General features: G+C 47.1%; 2 protein-coding genes across 6 annotated transcripts in view; one reads left to right on the top strand and one right to left on the bottom strand.

The window, feature by feature from the left end:
- The window catches only part of LOC135366900 (polycomb group protein Psc-like), a 203,835-nt gene extending 186,379 nt beyond the window's left edge, over positions 1–17,456 (bottom strand). For 3 of the 5 annotated variants that reach the window (XM_064599882.1, XM_064599884.1, XM_064599881.1), the window contains exons 1-2: positions 17,188–17,456; positions 12,485–12,544 (exon numbers count right to left, since the gene is read on the bottom strand). Coding sequence is in view for 1 of the 5 variants with exons in the window: in XM_064599881.1 (XP_064455951.1) it covers positions 12,485–12,491 (7 nt within the window). In the remaining 4 variants the exon portion in view is untranslated. Of the gene's footprint in view, positions 1–8,697; positions 8,989–12,484; positions 12,545–17,187 lie in introns of those variants that run through there. The other 2 variants (XM_064599883.1, XM_064599886.1) reach the window with 1 other exon arrangement.
- LOC135366905 (zinc finger protein 544-like) lies at positions 16,837–17,888 on the top strand. Its single transcript, XM_064599893.1, has 2 exons — positions 16,837–17,165; positions 17,229–17,888. Exons 1-2 carry the CDS (start codon positions 17,135–17,137, stop codon positions 17,792–17,794), a joined length of 597 nt encoding a protein of 198 aa, XP_064455963.1. The 5' UTR covers positions 16,837–17,134; the 3' UTR covers positions 17,795–17,888.
- Positions 17,889–18,292: the final 404 nt, after the last annotated feature.

The following is an 18,292-nucleotide window of genomic DNA, read 5'->3' as shown; positions in this document are numbered from 1 at the left end:
GTTTGTAACATACGATTTCCGTCAAGTACGAGCGGCGTTCAAGTCAAACCGGGACTTTCTGTCTCCTGAGTGTAGAAATGGCTCCCGCTACTTCTTTTTCATCATTTTCACACGCGACAGGCCTCCGCGTTCACCACGTAGTGGTCCAAAGTTTGTGCAAAACAGAAGACACGTGCTAGACAAGATGGCCGACAACGAGGTGAGCGTGCACATCGAACAGCGAATTGTCATGAAGTTTCTCGTGAATGAAGGCGTAAAGTCATCTAAAATTCACAGAAGACTTCAGGCTTAGTATGGCCACGATACACTTAGCCGCAGCAAAGCGTTTGAGTGGTGCAAACGGTTCCGAGACGGTTGTACATCAGTGCAGGAAGATCCCGGCCGGGGCGGCTCAGAGCCCAGTGTCAGAGTTCCTGAGAACATCCAACTTGTGGAGCGCCTGATCCTCAAGGACCGACGTATAACATGTCTCGAACTGGCTCGAAAGACGGACCTTTCTATGGGAACGTTGAACACCTCCAGTTTCGTGAAGCCGGGCCTCATCACCAAAGGAGTCCTCCTCCTACACAACAATGCACACACGCATACCGCGAATCTCACGACACGCACCTTACAGGAACTTTGCTGGGAGTTGCTGCCACATCCCCCTTACAGTCCAGACCTCGCCCCCGGCGATTTCCATCTCTTCGGGCCACTGAAGGCGTTCCTTGGGGGCCGCCATGCACTTCAGCTGCGACGAAGAGGTCATGAATGCGGTCCGATCATGGCTGCTACGCGTCGGTAAGGATTTCTACGCTGCTGGCATCCAAGCCCTCGTGAAACGCTGGGACAAGTGCGTTAGTGCAGCTGGAGATTACGTTGAATTAATTTCTCGCCTGTAAGTTCATTTTACTTTTGCGAAAAATGAAAAGTCCCGGTTTGACTTCAACGCCACAAATACAATGACCGCGGACGCAAGAAATATCTCAATGTCCGCGCGGGTGCGGATACGGCGGATACACCTACGTCAACTAGCGTGGGTGAGGATGTCGTCGCGGATCTTACACGTGCGGTTAGAGTGCGGACGTGAATACTGTCAATGTTATCCGCGCTGTTGCTGTTGCTTTCACATAACTTCTTTTGGCCAAACAGTGGCTTTGATTGTACTTTTTCTTTTTTAAGTTAACCATCGGCAACTAGGACATAAAACACAGCCGGCAATTAACTGGCAATTACAGCCGTATTTTCTATTTCATTGTTGGACTATATTGCTGCGGCAAACGGCCTTGCCTGCGAGAGAAAAACACAAAGGAAAGGGGGGCAGGAGGACTGCAACAAAAACATTTCAACGAGCCTTACGTATTTATTAGTTTTCTATTGAGAAGAAAAGCCATTAGGTACGCCACGCGGATTGTGCCTGATTTGACCTTCACCCTCGCCAGTGTCACGCTACGTCACGGCTCGATGAACTCCCTGGTACGTCACGCATGGTGCCCTTCCACCCCGCCTTTACCTCAAACAAAAGCCCAAGGGATGGCCACCAGCAGCCGCTGTCGTGCAAGAGGACGTCGCATTAAAATCTCCTCCATATGTGAATGCTGAGAACTGAAACTCCGTACAGAGCTTGGAACATCTGAGAGAGAGTTTTACAGCCCTGTCCGTGTGCACGCTCCTGGTACCCGACAGATGCAAGCACTCCTCTGTCGGGTACCAGGAGCGTGCACACGGACAGGACTGATGCAACCACAGCCACACATAGCGGCTTATTACGTCATCATGGCAGAAAGTGTATAAATAGAGCAGACACATAATGGCTAAAATTGGTTCCTTTGTGGTGGATGGAGTGAAGAAGAAAGAAGACCTGCAATTCTAATATTTCCACCACCTATACACGCATTCGTGGTATCTTGTGTATTTGTACCTTAGAATTGAAAACATCATTCACACACCGTTAGACAAAGCATGTGCAGGTCACATAGATGTCCGTTAATTCCCAAACGCCTTCCCATGCCACGGCGGAGTTCGTGGTGCTAGAGGGAACACTGGGCGCCCCCTAGAGAATATCAGTGGAATTCCAGCAGCCCGTAATATGGGACAGGCTCCAGCAGAAGCCCTACTGGTGTGCAGGACCAGCAGATACTCTGCTGGGCCTTGGACCCTTGGACCCTTGCATCTGGCTTGTGAAATATGGGTGCTCCTGATGGACCTCTGCTCTATCACAACAACAGACTAACAGGCTGTTCTTCTGGACCGCAAACATTTCTGATGGATCAATACACTGTTCTATTGGACCAGTAAACGTTCCTGCTGGACCAATAGACATTTCTACTGGACCAGCAAACTTTTCTGTTGGACCAGTGGGCATTTTTGCTGGACCAGCAGGAATTGTTGACGGACTATTCAATAGGACTTGCTGCATATATGCAACAAGCAACAAAAAATATGCAGTATTGCTTAGCGACAGTTGTGCTACTTCGGCTTCACCTATAAACAAAGAGTCTACCTCAAGCGCCATCGGCTTTTTGAAAGCGATGTGACCAGTCTTAGAGTATACTGGACCACATGCAGAGTGTAGTGCAAGCACGTCATGAACCTTTTCGACCTGCTGTCGTCTTATAAACGTTGATGAAATAAGGACTCTCTGGAACAACCCCTTGTGGAGGATTCTGGAAGTACTCAAGACAAATCCAGGAAGTTCCTGGATTTGTGCCAGGAAGTTAGCGCGCGCGGGCTCTGTCAAGGAGTTTATCTTCAACCGACCGTGTGGAGTTCATGCACTGTACCATCAAGATATTGTCGCGTGCGGCAATACTCATAGTTCGTAAATAGGGCACGGAAATTGAGATACTAAAAAAGATGGAAATATGCAGGCGCGTTAATCTGGTACGCTCTTTGGCGTTGTTGGCATTTCAGAATGCTCCCTCCAGGAAAATACCGTACCGTAAAAGCTACTTCCCGTACACGAATGTTGAGTATCTACAACCACGCTACATTGAACAATACTTTCAGTTCTCCGTCTTCGATTATCTTCAAAGGCCAAAAGAGGCAAGACCTTTTGATGCAAATCAGAGTTCGGGGTAACTCGTTACTGTAACTAAGTTGCTTTTTTGGTAACTTGTAATTTAACTCAGTACTTTTGCGCCGTGGTAACTTTCAGAGGAACTCGTTCCTTTTTCAGGTAACATTGCCAAAGTAACTTAAGTTTCAAGTTACTTGCTTTCTTTCCGGTTCCTTCACGGCATTTTTTTTTTTGCCATAAAACGTGATATTCAATCAATGACAGTATTGTATTCAGGAAGTAATAACCGCTGACATTTAAATGAAGTTGAACCATTGTGCGCCCACAGGGAGTAAGATGCAAAGCGTTCGAATAGACCTCTACCAGAGAAACGTCATCATGACGTTGGTAGACAGAATGAAACCGAAACCAATCGGAAGGAGAAGGCTGGGTTCCACAAGCGGGCAATTGCACGCTGCCTCCCATTGAAAGAAAAGTAGGACCGAGGGTCGCGTCCCCTCAAGCTTCGAGCGTAGTTCAATTCTACCAAATTTGTGGCGCTGTCGAGCACTATCACGTCATTTGTTAGGAACAGGGAGAGGCCTATTGTTGGACATAAACGAAAACAATCTAAGCGTGTGGCACTCCTCCTCAGGCAACTCAAGGTCTAACTCAACTGCTCACGCGCGCTCCACCTGCGTAATGCTATTTTGTGTCCGAAGTAGCTTGGAAGTAACTCGTTCTTTTTTTAAGTAACTCAGTAACTACGAGTTACATTTCAGTCTCAAAAACTTCGTTATTAACTTAGTTACATTTTTCACACGGTAACTCAACTTGTGACGAGTTCTTTTTGACGGGTAACTTCTCAATCTATGGATGCAACATACATGAACCCCCTCTAGAAAACCAAGGTACTGAAGGAAACTACAAAAAGTAACAAAAAATGGCTGTTATGGCATCCACAAATGTTACAAAAGGCCACAACTCAACATATAGAAAGTGTCGATAAAAAGGCAGGCAACCCCGAAAATGTCGCGGTTAGCAGCTTATAGGCGTTTTTAAGCAAATGCCTAAAATTCCGGTTCCTAATCATAAATCGAGTCTTAGCCGCAAACCAAGTCAGGGACGATTGGGGCCCGGTCAATGGAAATGCGCCTCCAGCGGAGTGTCTGCCTTCAACGGCGGTGTGCCTGCACAGCAGCGCGTATATCGATCGGTTCCTCCAGGACCCTGGAGTAACGCAAGTCGTAAACGGATCTACTCCGAATACGGTTCTCTCGAAGGTCACTCAAGACGCAATGCGCTTTCCCTTGTCTGGTTAAATGCGCGGTCCATTTGTTCACATTTGCCTTGTTCCTTCAATTTTCTCCTTGTCAATTGTTCACGATATTTCTAAAGAGGATTCTTTCCACTCAACCCAGGGTAACAGAAGGCTTTGCAAGCTGCTTCTTTGTGGGACCCTGAGGTCTTCTGCAGTGCTAGAACAGTAGTAGGACGGTTGTTGGACGGTTGTAGAACGGTGGTAGAACGGTGGTAGGACGGTGGTAGGACGGGGGTAGGACGGGGGTAGGACGGGGGTAGGACGGGGGTAGGACGGGGGTAGAACGGGGGTAGAACGGGGGTAGAACGGAGGTAGAGCGGTGGTAGAGCGGTGGTAGAGCGGTGGTAGAGCGGTGGTAGAGCGGTGGTAGAGCGGTGGTAGAGCGGTGGTAGAGCGGTGATAGAACGGTGATAGAACGGTGATAGAACGGCCCGTTTCGAAACGCATTCCGCGTATATCGAACGTGAACTATAGGCCCTATCGGAGCTAAGCCTACAGATGTTGATCATGGGCGCAGTTTAACCCAGTTGAGCCACGCCGCCATCAACTATGGTATACCGCCAGGCAGAGCTCTCGGGAATTGAACGAGACATCAACGTGCTATACGGCGAGTTGGTTTTCGTTTTCCATGCACGACGATGATTCTGGCATGTAACAATAAGAAAAACGGCCGAATGTCGGACATATGCAATATGCTTCCCAATATGGCCCCTTCAGAAACCATCTACGCTCTAAGGGGGAAAGGAGTAAAAAAGGCGCACAAAGGAGTAAAGGGGAAAGAAGTAAAGGAGGGAAAATGAGTAAATTTCCTTGCTCGCCAGTTACTCCCCATTTTAGTCCCCTGATCTCCAAATTTACTCCTGGCAGCACTGCAAATAGTGCCTAAGGCATAATATTCTCTAAAAGCATGTGCATTTGGGGAAAAGCTGTGCGCGCAGTCCCCGACGGGACTAAAATTACTCCGTTTTAACAACGGCCAATTTTCCCAACTGCAGAAAAGGACTGCTGATAAGTTCCCAAATGTTCGCGTCAATAACATCGTACAGGCAAAGGTAAAAGCGAGAGAGAGAGGAAAAAAAGATTAAAGGAGAAGACTGACTCCTATAAGCGTCCGCTCTCGAAGACAAATGCCTCCTGCGAACACCGCGGGTATATATAAGTTCCAGACAACAGAGCCTCAACAAAGCTGGCAATCAATACACGCTTCCGCGCATGCGCTTTGCGTATATTCGATCGATGACTATACGAAAGACATCACAGTAGCAGCGCCAGTACAAGATGATGTGCTGAAACAATTTCCACGGGAAGGGGGCGGCAAGGGGGTTACATACATGTACCTATTACGTATATCCTCGCACCAGAGAGAAGGAAGAGGAGGAAGGGAGAATCCTCCGCTTATTGGACAGGGGCTGGCCGGTGCACCCGTCGGGATTCAACTCCATGGAAACGGAAGGCTGCTTGATGGATTGCTCACCGGTCACCCGAATGAATCGCTCTCGTCTTCTGTTCTTAGAGGGGACAGTTAGTGAGACCCTCAACTGCGACGTGCCAGTTTTATTATTTTTTTTTTTTTGTGGATCGTGTTTTTGAATCTAATTACCTTAATTAATTGAATATAATCAAATCTGTTAAAGTGCGGAAGTCGTTCTCGTCTGGGCTCAGGAAGCTGGTGCGGTGCCGGAGTACACGACGCATGCAGGCATCTACGACTGCAGTGCTGGACGCCAATGCAGTGAATGCCGATTTAAAAATGGATGCGAGATAGAGTTACATAGAATGAGGGGATTTTGAAACAGTTTATTTTTAATGGTGGATTATTAAGCGGTGATCCCTAAGCGGAGATATTAAGCAGTTCATTTTTGGAGATTTGTTATGTATTGTTTAAGCGGTTTATTCTTGAATGGTGGATTTCGAGTACCCTCAAGAAGACCTCTCGGACTTCTTCGTTCAAGGCAGAAACGAACGAAGGACGAGTATGCGACGCACATTGAGGTGAAGCGGCCGTGCGGGACCCCCGAGCTAGTGCAACTTTTTCTGCACGGAAACAACCAGCTGATTTCGCTATGAAGTCGGTTCCTTAAATTGTTCGCGGCATTAGGGAACCAATAAGTACCACGGAATTTGGAAGAGTACGCGCGCAAGGACGCTAACCGCATGAGGCCCTAATGTCCGCCATTTGTAAACAAGGCAATGTGATGTCAACATGGCGCCATCCATGCAGTGTGGCTTCAAATATGGCTGCCGGTTTATTCTCTACTTCCCTCTCTTTCTCGTTGGTATAAAGCACGACCTACTAGATTATAACGACTATGTCATAATCGGCAACCCCTATGAAGAGCCCGTCCGCACGATCCGCTAGGGGCGCTACACATCGGCCAGCGAGACCTACATCATGATTGGACAATGGAAATTTGAATTCTGAACGCACAGAAGCGGACACACGACTACCGTAGCAGATGACAGCAACAGCTCGTATGAAGACGCGTAGAATGATGATGATGAGAATCGTCTTTAGAAAGAGTCATCTCCCGTGGGACATTCAGCCCTTGTACAAAAATACTGAGGTAAGCTAAAGTACAAAGTATTCTAGAAATTAAGGAAGCAATAACGGGGCCAATGAATAGCGCCACCGCTAGCTTCCAAATGCGGCGCTGGGAAGGGGTGCCTATGACATGGTCGTGATAACCTAGTAGGTCGTGGAGTCAATACATCGTCCAATAATATAAATGAAAAGTCTTAATACAAAGGATAGGGAAACACATTCACATTTTTAGCTTACATTTTAAAACCATTCTTGGATTTCAGGGATGTCCCTTCCGATTGGACACTATGTAAAACGGGTCAGATTTTTTAAATTCCTGCGATCGCCACAATCCAGCTAATTATAGACCGATTTCTCCAATTGCACCGTCAAAACTCCTCGTACATGTCATTTACATCCACACTGCGCCGTTTATGGAAAATAACCATTTCTTGTATCGGTACCAGCACGTGTTCCGGACAAGCAACTCTTGCGAAACTCCAGCTCGCTTCCTCCACCACGCGCGACATTGAAATCGACATAATGAGACTTACACAGGACCTTCGACAGGATGTCCGTCTTCTTGCAAAGCGTCATCCGTTTACCACAGCGAGGGCACCGTTTGGGGCACATATAAATCGACAGGTCTCGCAGCATGCATCACTTTCGTCTAATAAGTAGCTGACGCGCCGATTGGTATGCGCTTTCGAACCTTACGAAATGTAAGCGCACTCGATTTTCCAGACGCCTTGCGTCTACTGCGAATACATATACTCAGCGTGACTTTGTCCAATCAGGCCGTATAACATCCGACATTAATTTCGCGAATGTTACCAACATCTTTTCCGATGTCAGCCATAATCTCGGTTAAATCCGATGTCATATGTCGGCTCACATAGAGGTAAATAACCGTGTTGTACATTTATCCGGCGTAACATGGGGCGAGGTGTCTCAACCCCACTACATGGCATATGGCACGAAAACCCATACCAAACTTTACATGTAAAGCGTGTTGGTTGCCTTGGAAGGAACATGTCGAAGCAACGCGAAAAGTCCGGTCCGCACGACTTTTTCGTGTTGCTTCGTGCTTCACCGGACCTCGCCTCGCGCCGGTTTCGCCTTTCCGAAGCTACTGCCCTCTAGAGGGCAGACGTTAGTGTTCATAGCGAGGAAGGAATCAGAGGAGAAGGCTTATTCCAACGCAATGCAGGTAGGCCAGCTGCTCCCCAGTTTCCCCCTCTCCCCTATTGCCCGTGAAGCGACCTCATTGGTCCCCTTCCCAAATAAGGGGGTAACATATCAAGGTTGAGGCGCACGTGGTTTCGTCCGTGGACCCATGCCATTGCTGTCCTGTGAGTGGACAGACATTTCGTCACGTGAGTTCCTCAAGCTTTCACCTCTCTCCTTCGCGGAGACAAACTCTCGTAGGGTACTGGGGGCCAGCCATGTGACGTCACTGCTAGTCTTCCGGTTCCGGTTTTACAGCTGCCTGTATGGCATAACTTCGGAATTCATGAATAGGCGTAATCGTAGCCGAGATGGCCCCCAAAGGGACGTGTGCAGAGTCTCCTCACTGGCTTTCTCAGGTAACGTCACCCCTTACAGGCCTCCAAAAAGTTAAAAAGGGATGAAACCGAGCCGTTTGGTAACCTTCGGAAGCCTTCAAGCAAGCTAAAACTAAACCATCTTTCATACGTCACTCTTGCCCCACACTTTTCTCTTCTCTCGAATACCTTTATTCTTTACCTGCAGGGCAGGTGAGAGAAATTACGGGCCCCGGGGGTGACTCCGGATAAGTCCTACCGGACCCCTTCTCACGTCTCCTGGTACTTGCAACCGTCGGGCCCTGGGCGGGCCCCTGAGAGGTCCTGTACTCACCAACGTGCGGTAAACTACCTCGTGCAATCCATGAAGACAACCGCTTTGCCGTATCAGCTCACGATGTGGTCCTATCCATCGGCACTACTGGTTCTTGGACATCGCGCACACTGAACAGAAGTCACGTGCGCATTGTATATATCACACAAGACCCTCACAGACAGAAATGGAAGGGTCACTGTAAGCTCCCATTTACTTCGCCACCATAGCCATTCGAACAGAGCGTCTTTCGCGCAGCATTTGCACGCATCTCTACACTAAGCACGCGCGTAGCCAGCACCACCTGACAGTTGTCACGTACCGCGTCGTAAGCACGGTGAAGAAAGATAAGAGCAGCCACCGAAGGTGGAATCTTTGATCAGATAACATTGGACGCGTGTCGTCAACACTGTAGTCGTGTTCAACTGAAGAAGGAAAAGATTAAATCTACTCCTTCAGCTTTCAAGATATTACTGCACGGCAGATAGGACGGCAGTACACAGAGAGGCCACGCTCGCTCCTCCTCCAGATAATGCAATCCATCATACTCACTCTGCTTGCGTATTGGCTGTTAAGACTGGCCACGTGACACTATACACTGCGTGGTGGCGCTGCAGTGTTTCTCCCGGTGCGCTGTTGCGTCTCCTTATCTCCAACGGCGTATATGGATGACTGTTTATTTTTATTTTGCGAGAAATGTATCCACTCGAGACTATATTATCTCTAGGTGGTCCAGCACACCCTTCGTTGTTGCACCAACCGCGCTCGGCAGGGGGATTAAACTCCCCCATTATCAATTACGTACCTGTTATGCAGGGATTTTCCGAGATTTTATATTTTCATCGTGGGGTTGGGGATTGCTATCCCGCAGCCGTAGGTGTGGGGCGACACCCATATCTGCTAGCTTTGACGGTAACTTTTTTTTTTTTTTTTGCTTTTTTTGAAGCTACTTTGTGCGAGGGAGTGTTGCAAGATCTGGGGATTGAGGGGTGCTCGGAAAATCCCTGCCTATCACGTGACTATATTCTACACCTTGTACATAGCTTGAATCTCAGATCTCAGCGAATCTTGTCGCCTATAGACGTAAACTGTCTAAAACTATACGAACTGTAAAACCATGTGGTAAAACTAAACGCCTATGGACGACCTGCGCCCCTACGTCATCGATTACGTAACACCGCCGCGCAAAGCATGCCGGTGGGCACTATCAGCTTTATCAGCCGACGCGTTTTTCCCGCTTCTTGTCCATCACAGCAAAATATAACCTCGAATCAGTCTTCTCGTGACGTCACATGTTTGTAAACAGAGGGAAACCCATTCTTGAGTACGCCTCAATCGTGTGGGACCCTCATAAAATTAAGAACGTATCAAATATTGAAAGAATTCAGCGTTTAGCAGCCCGTTTCATCAGAAGTGATTATCGTCGTATACATCATCCGTCACACAGATCATTAATAGACCTCTTACTCGAGAAACGTCACCATGACGTTGGTAGACAGACTGAAACCGAAACAAACCGGAAGGGCATAACTGGGTCCCACGAATGGGCACTAGTTCGCTGCGTCCTACTGAAAGAAAAGTAGGACCGAAGGTCACGTCCCTTTCAGGGACCATCGTAATCCCCTCAAGACCCTGGCTTCGGGCGCAACCTTGTTCGCCCCCTAGCTTCGAGCATATAGTTCATGTCTACCAAATAGACCTCTCCCTGTTTGTAAACAAATGACGTCATAGTGTTCGACAGCGCCACCAATTTGGTAGAATTGAACTACGCTCGAAGCTAGATGCGAACAGGTCTTGAGGGGTTACGATGGTCCCTGAAAGGGACGTGAGCTTCGGCCTCACTCTTTAGTACGAGGCGAACAAGTGCCCATTCGTGGAACCCAGCGCTCCCCTTCCGATTTGTTTCGGTTTCAGTCCGTCTACCAACGTCATGATGACGTTTCTCGGGTAGAGATCTATTGGTGACGCTGTCGAACACTATGACGTCATTTGCTAACAAACAGGGAGAGGTCTATTAATGAAATAGATTTAAAACCACCTCACTTACGGCGTAAAATAGCTAGACTGCAATTCATGTTCTCTCTATATACAAGGGGTATCTACAAGTAGATGAAGACCAATATCACTTACCTCCTTCGCTCCACTATGCCAAGCTAAATCATTCCAAATGTATAAAAACATTCATTCCCTGCGTACCACCCAGGAGTGGAACTCATTGCTCTCCTGTGTTGTGATTGATTGATTGATTTCTGTGTTGTGTAAATGCATTTCCACTTATCCAATCCAATATAAGTGCATTTGAGGGAAACCCCAAGCGACATTCTAAACATTTTAATTATTAAACTGTTGTAAACCCTCCCGTTTGGATGGCAGCTGCCGTCTGCAGAATTTGTAAATAAATAAATATAGTTAAAGCTGGCGCATGAACATCGCGCTTGAGGCAGATGTGTTAACGCACACGAAATATTGCTGGATATATTTATAACACATACATATACTATTTGTGTAGTGCTGAGTATGCCTTTATGTTGTAAGTGTCCAAAAAACGTAAACGAAAGGAAGGGATTATCTAATGCGTCGAAATTCGCTCCATATGCGTCTCGCTGAGACCTCAATGCCCCCCTCCCAAAGCTTATACAAATGAAGTATATTAGGATATCAAAAGATGGGAAGCACGCAACGGAAGGAATATACGACAAATGAAGCTGTCAAATCGACGCTCGGGAATAACGCTACGACAGTTTGAAGAAACAAAGTGACGGGGCGGCTGGCCTTTCACAAGGCACCAACAAGGGGAGAGGGACCAATAAGGTCGCTCCACGAGCAACAGGTGAAAGAGGGAAACTGTGCAGACAGCGGACATACTTGCATAGCGCATGATGTCAGCCACTTGAAAGTTATTGGCGCCAAAGTAAATGTGAGGAAGAAAGGGCAGCAGTGCTTGTTTTCCCTTGTATTTGAGGGCGAGGGAAAAAGCGCGTTTCTGGCAACAAACATGACTTCCAAATCTGTCTTGTTTTCGGTGGTCACCGGTGTGAAAACGGCAACATCAGCAGCTACGAAAAGTTACTGATGTTGTCATAGCAGAAAATTAAAAGAGGTCGTCAGTCAAAATTAATGTGGACAACGCCCCAGGAGGCCGCTAGTGCGGCCCCGAGGTGGCTCATTTGTGCTAGAATTTTCCCGTTAAAAATTTAAAATTCTGTCCATATAGCCAGCACGAATATCCTATATGCATTGCTTGTAGGAATACACAATGTATAGAGTTTGTTCATTCATTGTACACCGAAGTATGCGGATACACAGACGTTGTGTTCCCACGTATCAGCGCGCCAGGCGTAAATTCAGTAAACCCGCAAATTCAGTAATGAGCAACAGCGGCTCTATACTGTCATAGTATGCGCATAGACTGCAGGAATGGCAATATTTCCCCTTTCCCACGTAAATAAACGCCCAATAAACGACATATGCTAAGTAGAGGCGTTATTTAGATGGGAAAAAAATCATTTTAAACTCCGCCTCAGAAAATTTCACAGTAAAATAGAACAAAGTGGTTGTTAAGCACACCTGGTACTCGGCACAATAGTTGCAGCGAAGGAAGATGTGTTCCATATTCAAAACGAAGTTTCTCATTCATAGTTCAACCCGATACAATATAACTGATTTGTATTCTCAATGTCAATGAAAACGCAGGGATTTCAAGGTTGTATTGCTAACAAACTAAATGAAGACCCTGTCTCGCCCATTTTCCTTATACCTGCGCCAGCATCTACAACCTAAGTTCCAATACCAAGGTAGATCAACTGACCATGCATCCCTGGATGTTCCTTTGTTTTCACTTTCTCATTGTGGTGGAGTAGCTGAGTCACTGAAAAAAAAAATTAACAATGTTGGGTCATTAAAAATTAACACACATCCCGAACCAACTTCCTATAAACACATCCTAAATGCTTTCTTTGTGAACAATTTTTTTTTTTTTTGATTGGGTGTTAGCGCCGCGAAGCAACTGTGGCTATGAGCGACGTACAGATGTGGACAGACGGAGAGAGGATAGCAGGAAGGAGTGGGGGACAGGGGGGTTAGTATGCGTCCTGGGCCGACTTCAGGGGGAACTGTGCCGACATTCGTCTGGAAAGTCTTCGGAAAACCCAGGGAAAACCTCAGACAGCACAGCCGGCGGTAGGATTCGAACCCACCACCTCCCAGTCTTCAGCACGACCTTGGTTACCACCAACGAGCTCTTTGTGAACAATGGTCCGTTTTGTGAATGCATACATGATCACAATACATGGCAGATTGTTTGATGTCAATGTGAAGCTTTTATTGGTCATTCTTGATTACTAACAGAGATTATGTAATATAGTCATGTCTGTCACTTGTATCAACACTTCACCAAAACACAGCTCTACAGCATCCTGTGCTACTTGTTGACGATGAACGATGAATCAGTTACCCTTTCACCATTCAAATACACCTCGCGGAACACAAAGTTGTTGAGGTAGATGAGACGTATCTGCATTCAGTTCTTGTTACGATCCCCACCATGAGAGATAATAGTAATATGCCCAAATCTAAGCAGATGGAAGACACTGCTACGTGAAAGTATGGAACGAAATCTCACATGAGAAATTTTTTTCTCATGCGTCCCATTTTGATAACGTCATGAACCATGCTGCTTGCCATGTCCAAAATTTTCGTACCCAATAAACATGCACACTGGCTGTTTAGCATCACCAGACTAAATATGGAACTGTACAAAAAATAAAAACAATCTCAACATCATGTCAGTCGAGAAACATTTTGCATAAGGCTACAGTACACGTGCTAAGCATGAAAGTCAACGTAAAAAGCTTATAAATGCACACGCAGTTGATTATTCTACAACATGGTGGTTATCGGAAACAGGGAAAATGTATAGCACCCTAGTCTACTCGAGCAAGTCAACGATAAGTCTCCAGTAGCGGTTTTCTGCCCGATTTGGCCAAGATTTGGCCTGCCAAGAACTTGATCCACAGGATGGCCGATCGATTCCGAAGGCCTGGATGCAAGTGGAAATCGCTCATACACACTGTTTTATGAGAGGGGGAGAGAGAGAAATGTTGCGCATCGTTTATGAGCAACAGAAGCCGCAATATACACTTTCCCTCTCTCCCTCCTTCACAATAAGCCGAGAGACAATATGGAGAGGCCTCCCATTGGTCTTTTCAAACGCTCTCCCGCGACGATTGCACAAATCGTCCTTCTTGAGGAGGAGGAGGAGGAGAAGAAGAAAAGTGTAAACCAAAGGTTCTTTCGCTCACACGTCACGAACCACGCAACGAATGGATCCTGTTATGTTGATGTCAGGGCAACAGCACCTTTCGTTGATGGTGATGATGATTAGGGTTCTCATGGCGCAGCAGCAAAGGAGGCTTGGTACCTTTCGTGCCGCAAGGAGAAGTTTCTCCACTTCAGTGTCCCGTTAATGACAATGATAAACTGATATTAATTCTTTGCTGCTAACCCCGTATTAATGCACCTAGCATGGTGGGTATGTTGGTGATAACCCGTAGGAATTTGTAACGGCGAGAAAACAGGAACATTGGAGAACGGACTCGAGAAACAGAAACACAACGAGGGTACAGTCAAAGGTTGCACCCGCAGACGTAGCAAAACAATGCGAAGCTAAAGGTGATGAAATTACAGCAAAAAAACATATCATGGAACATCTGTGAAGAGGGAAGGGAAATCTGTGAAAATGCATGTCATTCAGCAATGCGCGCTGAACGTCAAAATGGTATAAGGCAAACACGAAACGCGGTTATGAATTCTTTGGTACACTCCTTCAACAAAGTGAAGTATTGCACGTCATGATGAACGTTCGAAGATGACGAAACATAGCTATCTCAAACGCTAGGCTTCCTCAGGGGGGTGTACTTCATCCTGGCTTTCTTCACGACAGTCGGGGCCTTTTGTGCCTCGGCTGGTGACACTTCTGCGTGCTGACGTTTGAGGGGTTCCTTCTGCTGGTTTTCCTCCGGAGGTGTTGGGGCTGGCTCTTCCTCCATCGGAGATTTACTGCCGCCACTCTGCTGCTGTTCCTGCTTTTTTGTGTGTCTATCAAGCAGCGAGGAGATTACCTCCAGCTCGGAAACCGTACGATCGATGAGACTGCAGAAGAAGTTTACAAACTCTTTTGATTTCGCCTTGTTCTGGAGACCTTCTATTGCGCTGGGCCACTGCTCCAGTGCGTACAGCGACTTTCTGAACGAGCTGTCAGTCATTTGTTTGGTCGTTGTCGATTCGCTGTTCTCCCCTCCTACCGCAACCATCATTTCAGTAGCTGTGGACCGCGGAGAAGCACACTTCCAATGTTGGAGCGATGTGAATTCGCACAAACACCTGTTGATATCAGTGCGATAACACCACGAAGACACCACTCAGGAAGAAGCAGCACACGACGTAAATAACAGCAAGCAAGCGAAAGCACGGGGGTCGCTTCAGTGCTTTCAGCCTGTTAGGCTTAGGCTCTCAATGTGGATTGGCTTGGATTCAATCCTGTTCACATGGTAACAAATTTTAATTAATAAATATCTCGTTAGTTTAATGAGCTAATGCGATGGTAGAGTAATGTGATATCAGTATTACGGATGATTGCAAGAGAAGCAAGATGAAGGTGCCCAAGCGGCAAACGTCAAAGTGGCTTGGATTGACATGGATGGATGGATGGATTGTAGTGACATTGGATAACTTGATCTTAGTAACGATTGGCTTTCGTGGGTCGTTCACCCACCACGGTTCCGTGAACTATGCTCCAAAATACCGAAACCTTTGCAACCGTGACAAGAGAGAGGAAGCAACGCCTGCAAAAGTACAACAGTCTAACGCTGAGAACCTATTAGACCCGTATAATCATTTACAGTGAAGAAAGCACTTTCGGTTTCGGAATGAACTCGGTGTGACAATGAAAAAATGGCGAGGTGGTATTGTTGTAAAAATGGTGGCGGTGTGAATTGTTCTCGCCTAGCTTTACGAGGCGCGGACAATTGCTCCCCAAAAACTGCTGATGCCGGACAATTGCTCACCAAAAAACTGCCGAGGCAAGACAATTGCTCACCAAAAAACTAGCCGAGGCCGGACAATTGCTCACCAAAAAACTGCCGAGGCCGGACAATTGCTCACCAAAAAACTGCTGAGGCCGGACACGGCCAGGAGAGACACATAGGAGACGTCGTGTTATGACCGTGTCATTTATGTGTCCCTCGGGAAGAGTTCAACCTTAGAAAGCTAAAAAAGAAGTTCAGCTAACATAAAAAAAAAAAAAATCAAGTATATGAGCGCCACAAAAGAGAAATAAAATCACATCGCATAAAAACGCGAAATACAATCACATATAAGTGCGGTGAGCAGTTGCAGCGGTTCTGTGTGCATCGCACTACCGTTGAATCAGTACAGGTTGAGGCATTACACACTCTTTTTGATGACAAAGCCTCAGTGTATTGCCTGCTCTTGGAGAAACAGCAAAAACAATGCAACCATTTCGTCAACCAACCGATTGCATTGTTTCCATGAGAGCAAATCTGCTCTATCTTCTGCACGGTTAAATGTGATTTTTCTTCTTTTTTTGCCTTCCCTCCCTCATGTAACGCCCGCAGGGCCTTTGAGGTACAACCATAAATAAATAAATAAACAAATAAATTGACCGTCTTATTACTCAATTTTTAGCGATAAGTACAGAACTTAGGGATGGTTAGAACAGGAGACTTGACGCAGCACATTACCTGGCAGGATTTTGTCTTTTCAATGGGTGCCCCCTCGTGAGACGTGACCTTATTCAGAGCGGAAAACGCCTCTATAAATGGAAATTGTGTTGTATCTGGTTCTTTCTTTGCACCAGTATTCAGTCAGGCCCCTGTTGGGAGACTATTCGCATGGTCCTGAATGATAATGACAATAACAATAATAAAACGTTGTCCCCCCTGACAGAAATCTGAGCGTCTTCCAGACTGTAAACACGAGTCGTTACCCTGGTTCCTTTTATCATTTCCACTGGCGTCAAACAAGACGTTGTTTGTAAAGACGACACGGACAACTGTCGCCAGCCGCTAATACTGAAGGAGGAGGAGCACAGTTATCAGCACGAGACTAATCTGAGCTGATTCACCTCGTTCAAAAGAGCACGTGACTAATTCAACACAGGCGCGATAACAGACCAGTCGCACTTCCACCAGCTATCCAGAGGCGAAAGTTACGCAGACTCGCATGGGACGACCCGCGGACCATGGTGACAACGGTTTATTTGGCAGTTAGACCAAGTGGTCGTCCCTCGCCTCTCTCGCGTCGAAATTCTTGAGTGGCACAAACGTTGGTGCCATTTTGCGCGGTAGGGTTAACTGGATCATGCACGTCAACTAAGGACTGCTAGCGTCTATTGCTTGTACCGTCAACCAGAGAGCAAAATATAATATTCCGGAACTTCATGGACGATGAGAGCACGTCTCAGCCCAAAGGTAACGTAGCACTAATACTCACGTTTATCAGCATATAGTCCCGTAACGTCACGTGTCTCGCAGGCTCACCCTCGCAAGCAACATACAGCCATCTCTTTTCACCGGCTCCTCTTCAGCAGCAGCTCCTAGCAAAACGCGACGGCACCACTGGTAACCTGACGTGCCTGTGCTGCAATGCGTCGTTTGTGTCGACGCGGGACATGCTGGTCCACCAGCGGCGGTACACCGGCGAACGGCCGTTCCCTTGCTCAAAGTGCTTCGAGTCGTTCGCTACGGCGTCTGCGCTCCTCCTGCACCGCAGCACTGTGCACGACCGCCGATCTCCGTTCCGATGCATCTTCTGCGGGCGAGCTTTCCGCGACGGAGATTCTTACGCTGGCCACTTAGCGCGTCACAAGCGTCCAGACCGCAACCCATCGACGGTGCAGTACCTTTGTTCGTGCACGCGCCTGTTCAGGAGTGAACTGGAGCTGAAGAAGCATCTCGACGTGCACGACAGCGGAACGGGCATTCGCTGTCCCTACTGTAGAAAAGTGTACGAGACGAAGCTGGCGCTGGGCTCGCACCTCGCGCGTCACGAATCCCGCAAGAAGAAGCGTGAGAGTGGGGGTGAAGGGAGGAGGAAATGATGCCTTCAAGGTGTTTTGCAATACGTGGGGCTGTTTGCATGTTCATAGTAAGGGTGGTATGACATTTGTAAATAAAGCAATTTTAACCTCAACATTCCATGCTGTACAGTTTTTTTTTTTTCTTTCTTTTCTAGTGGTTCAGGAGGACCTTAACAGGGCAAAGGGCACTTCAAGAAGGTTCAGTGCTGCTCAGGTTTTGGCCGCCTGCAAAACATAAGTGGTTCATAGCAAGAACTCGCTTGCAAGTCCTTGCTTTCCCATGTGAACGACAATTTCCTGCTTTAATTCTTTGCATGGTTCCCTCCATCCAGCCTTCATCCAAACTTTGTTGCCTGTTGCATATCCGGTGTCTGATGAAAAGGATGTTAATGGGCTCCCCCCTGCCAGGCCGTTATTATATTCAGACTTTGAATTGTTCAATAGCTCATCCTCTGGTACATGAATGTAAACATGCATATATTACATGTATGTGCATGTCAATGCCTCCGAGAGAGTCTT

This window comes from Ornithodoros turicata, chromosome 8 (genome assembly GCF_037126465.1).
Source record: "Ornithodoros turicata isolate Travis chromosome 8, ASM3712646v1, whole genome shotgun sequence".
In the NCBI taxonomy this organism is placed as follows: Eukaryota; Metazoa; Arthropoda; class Arachnida; order Ixodida; family Argasidae; genus Ornithodoros; species Ornithodoros turicata.
Note: the sequence above shows the minus strand (reverse complement) of the source record. Positions and strands in the feature narration are given on the sequence as shown.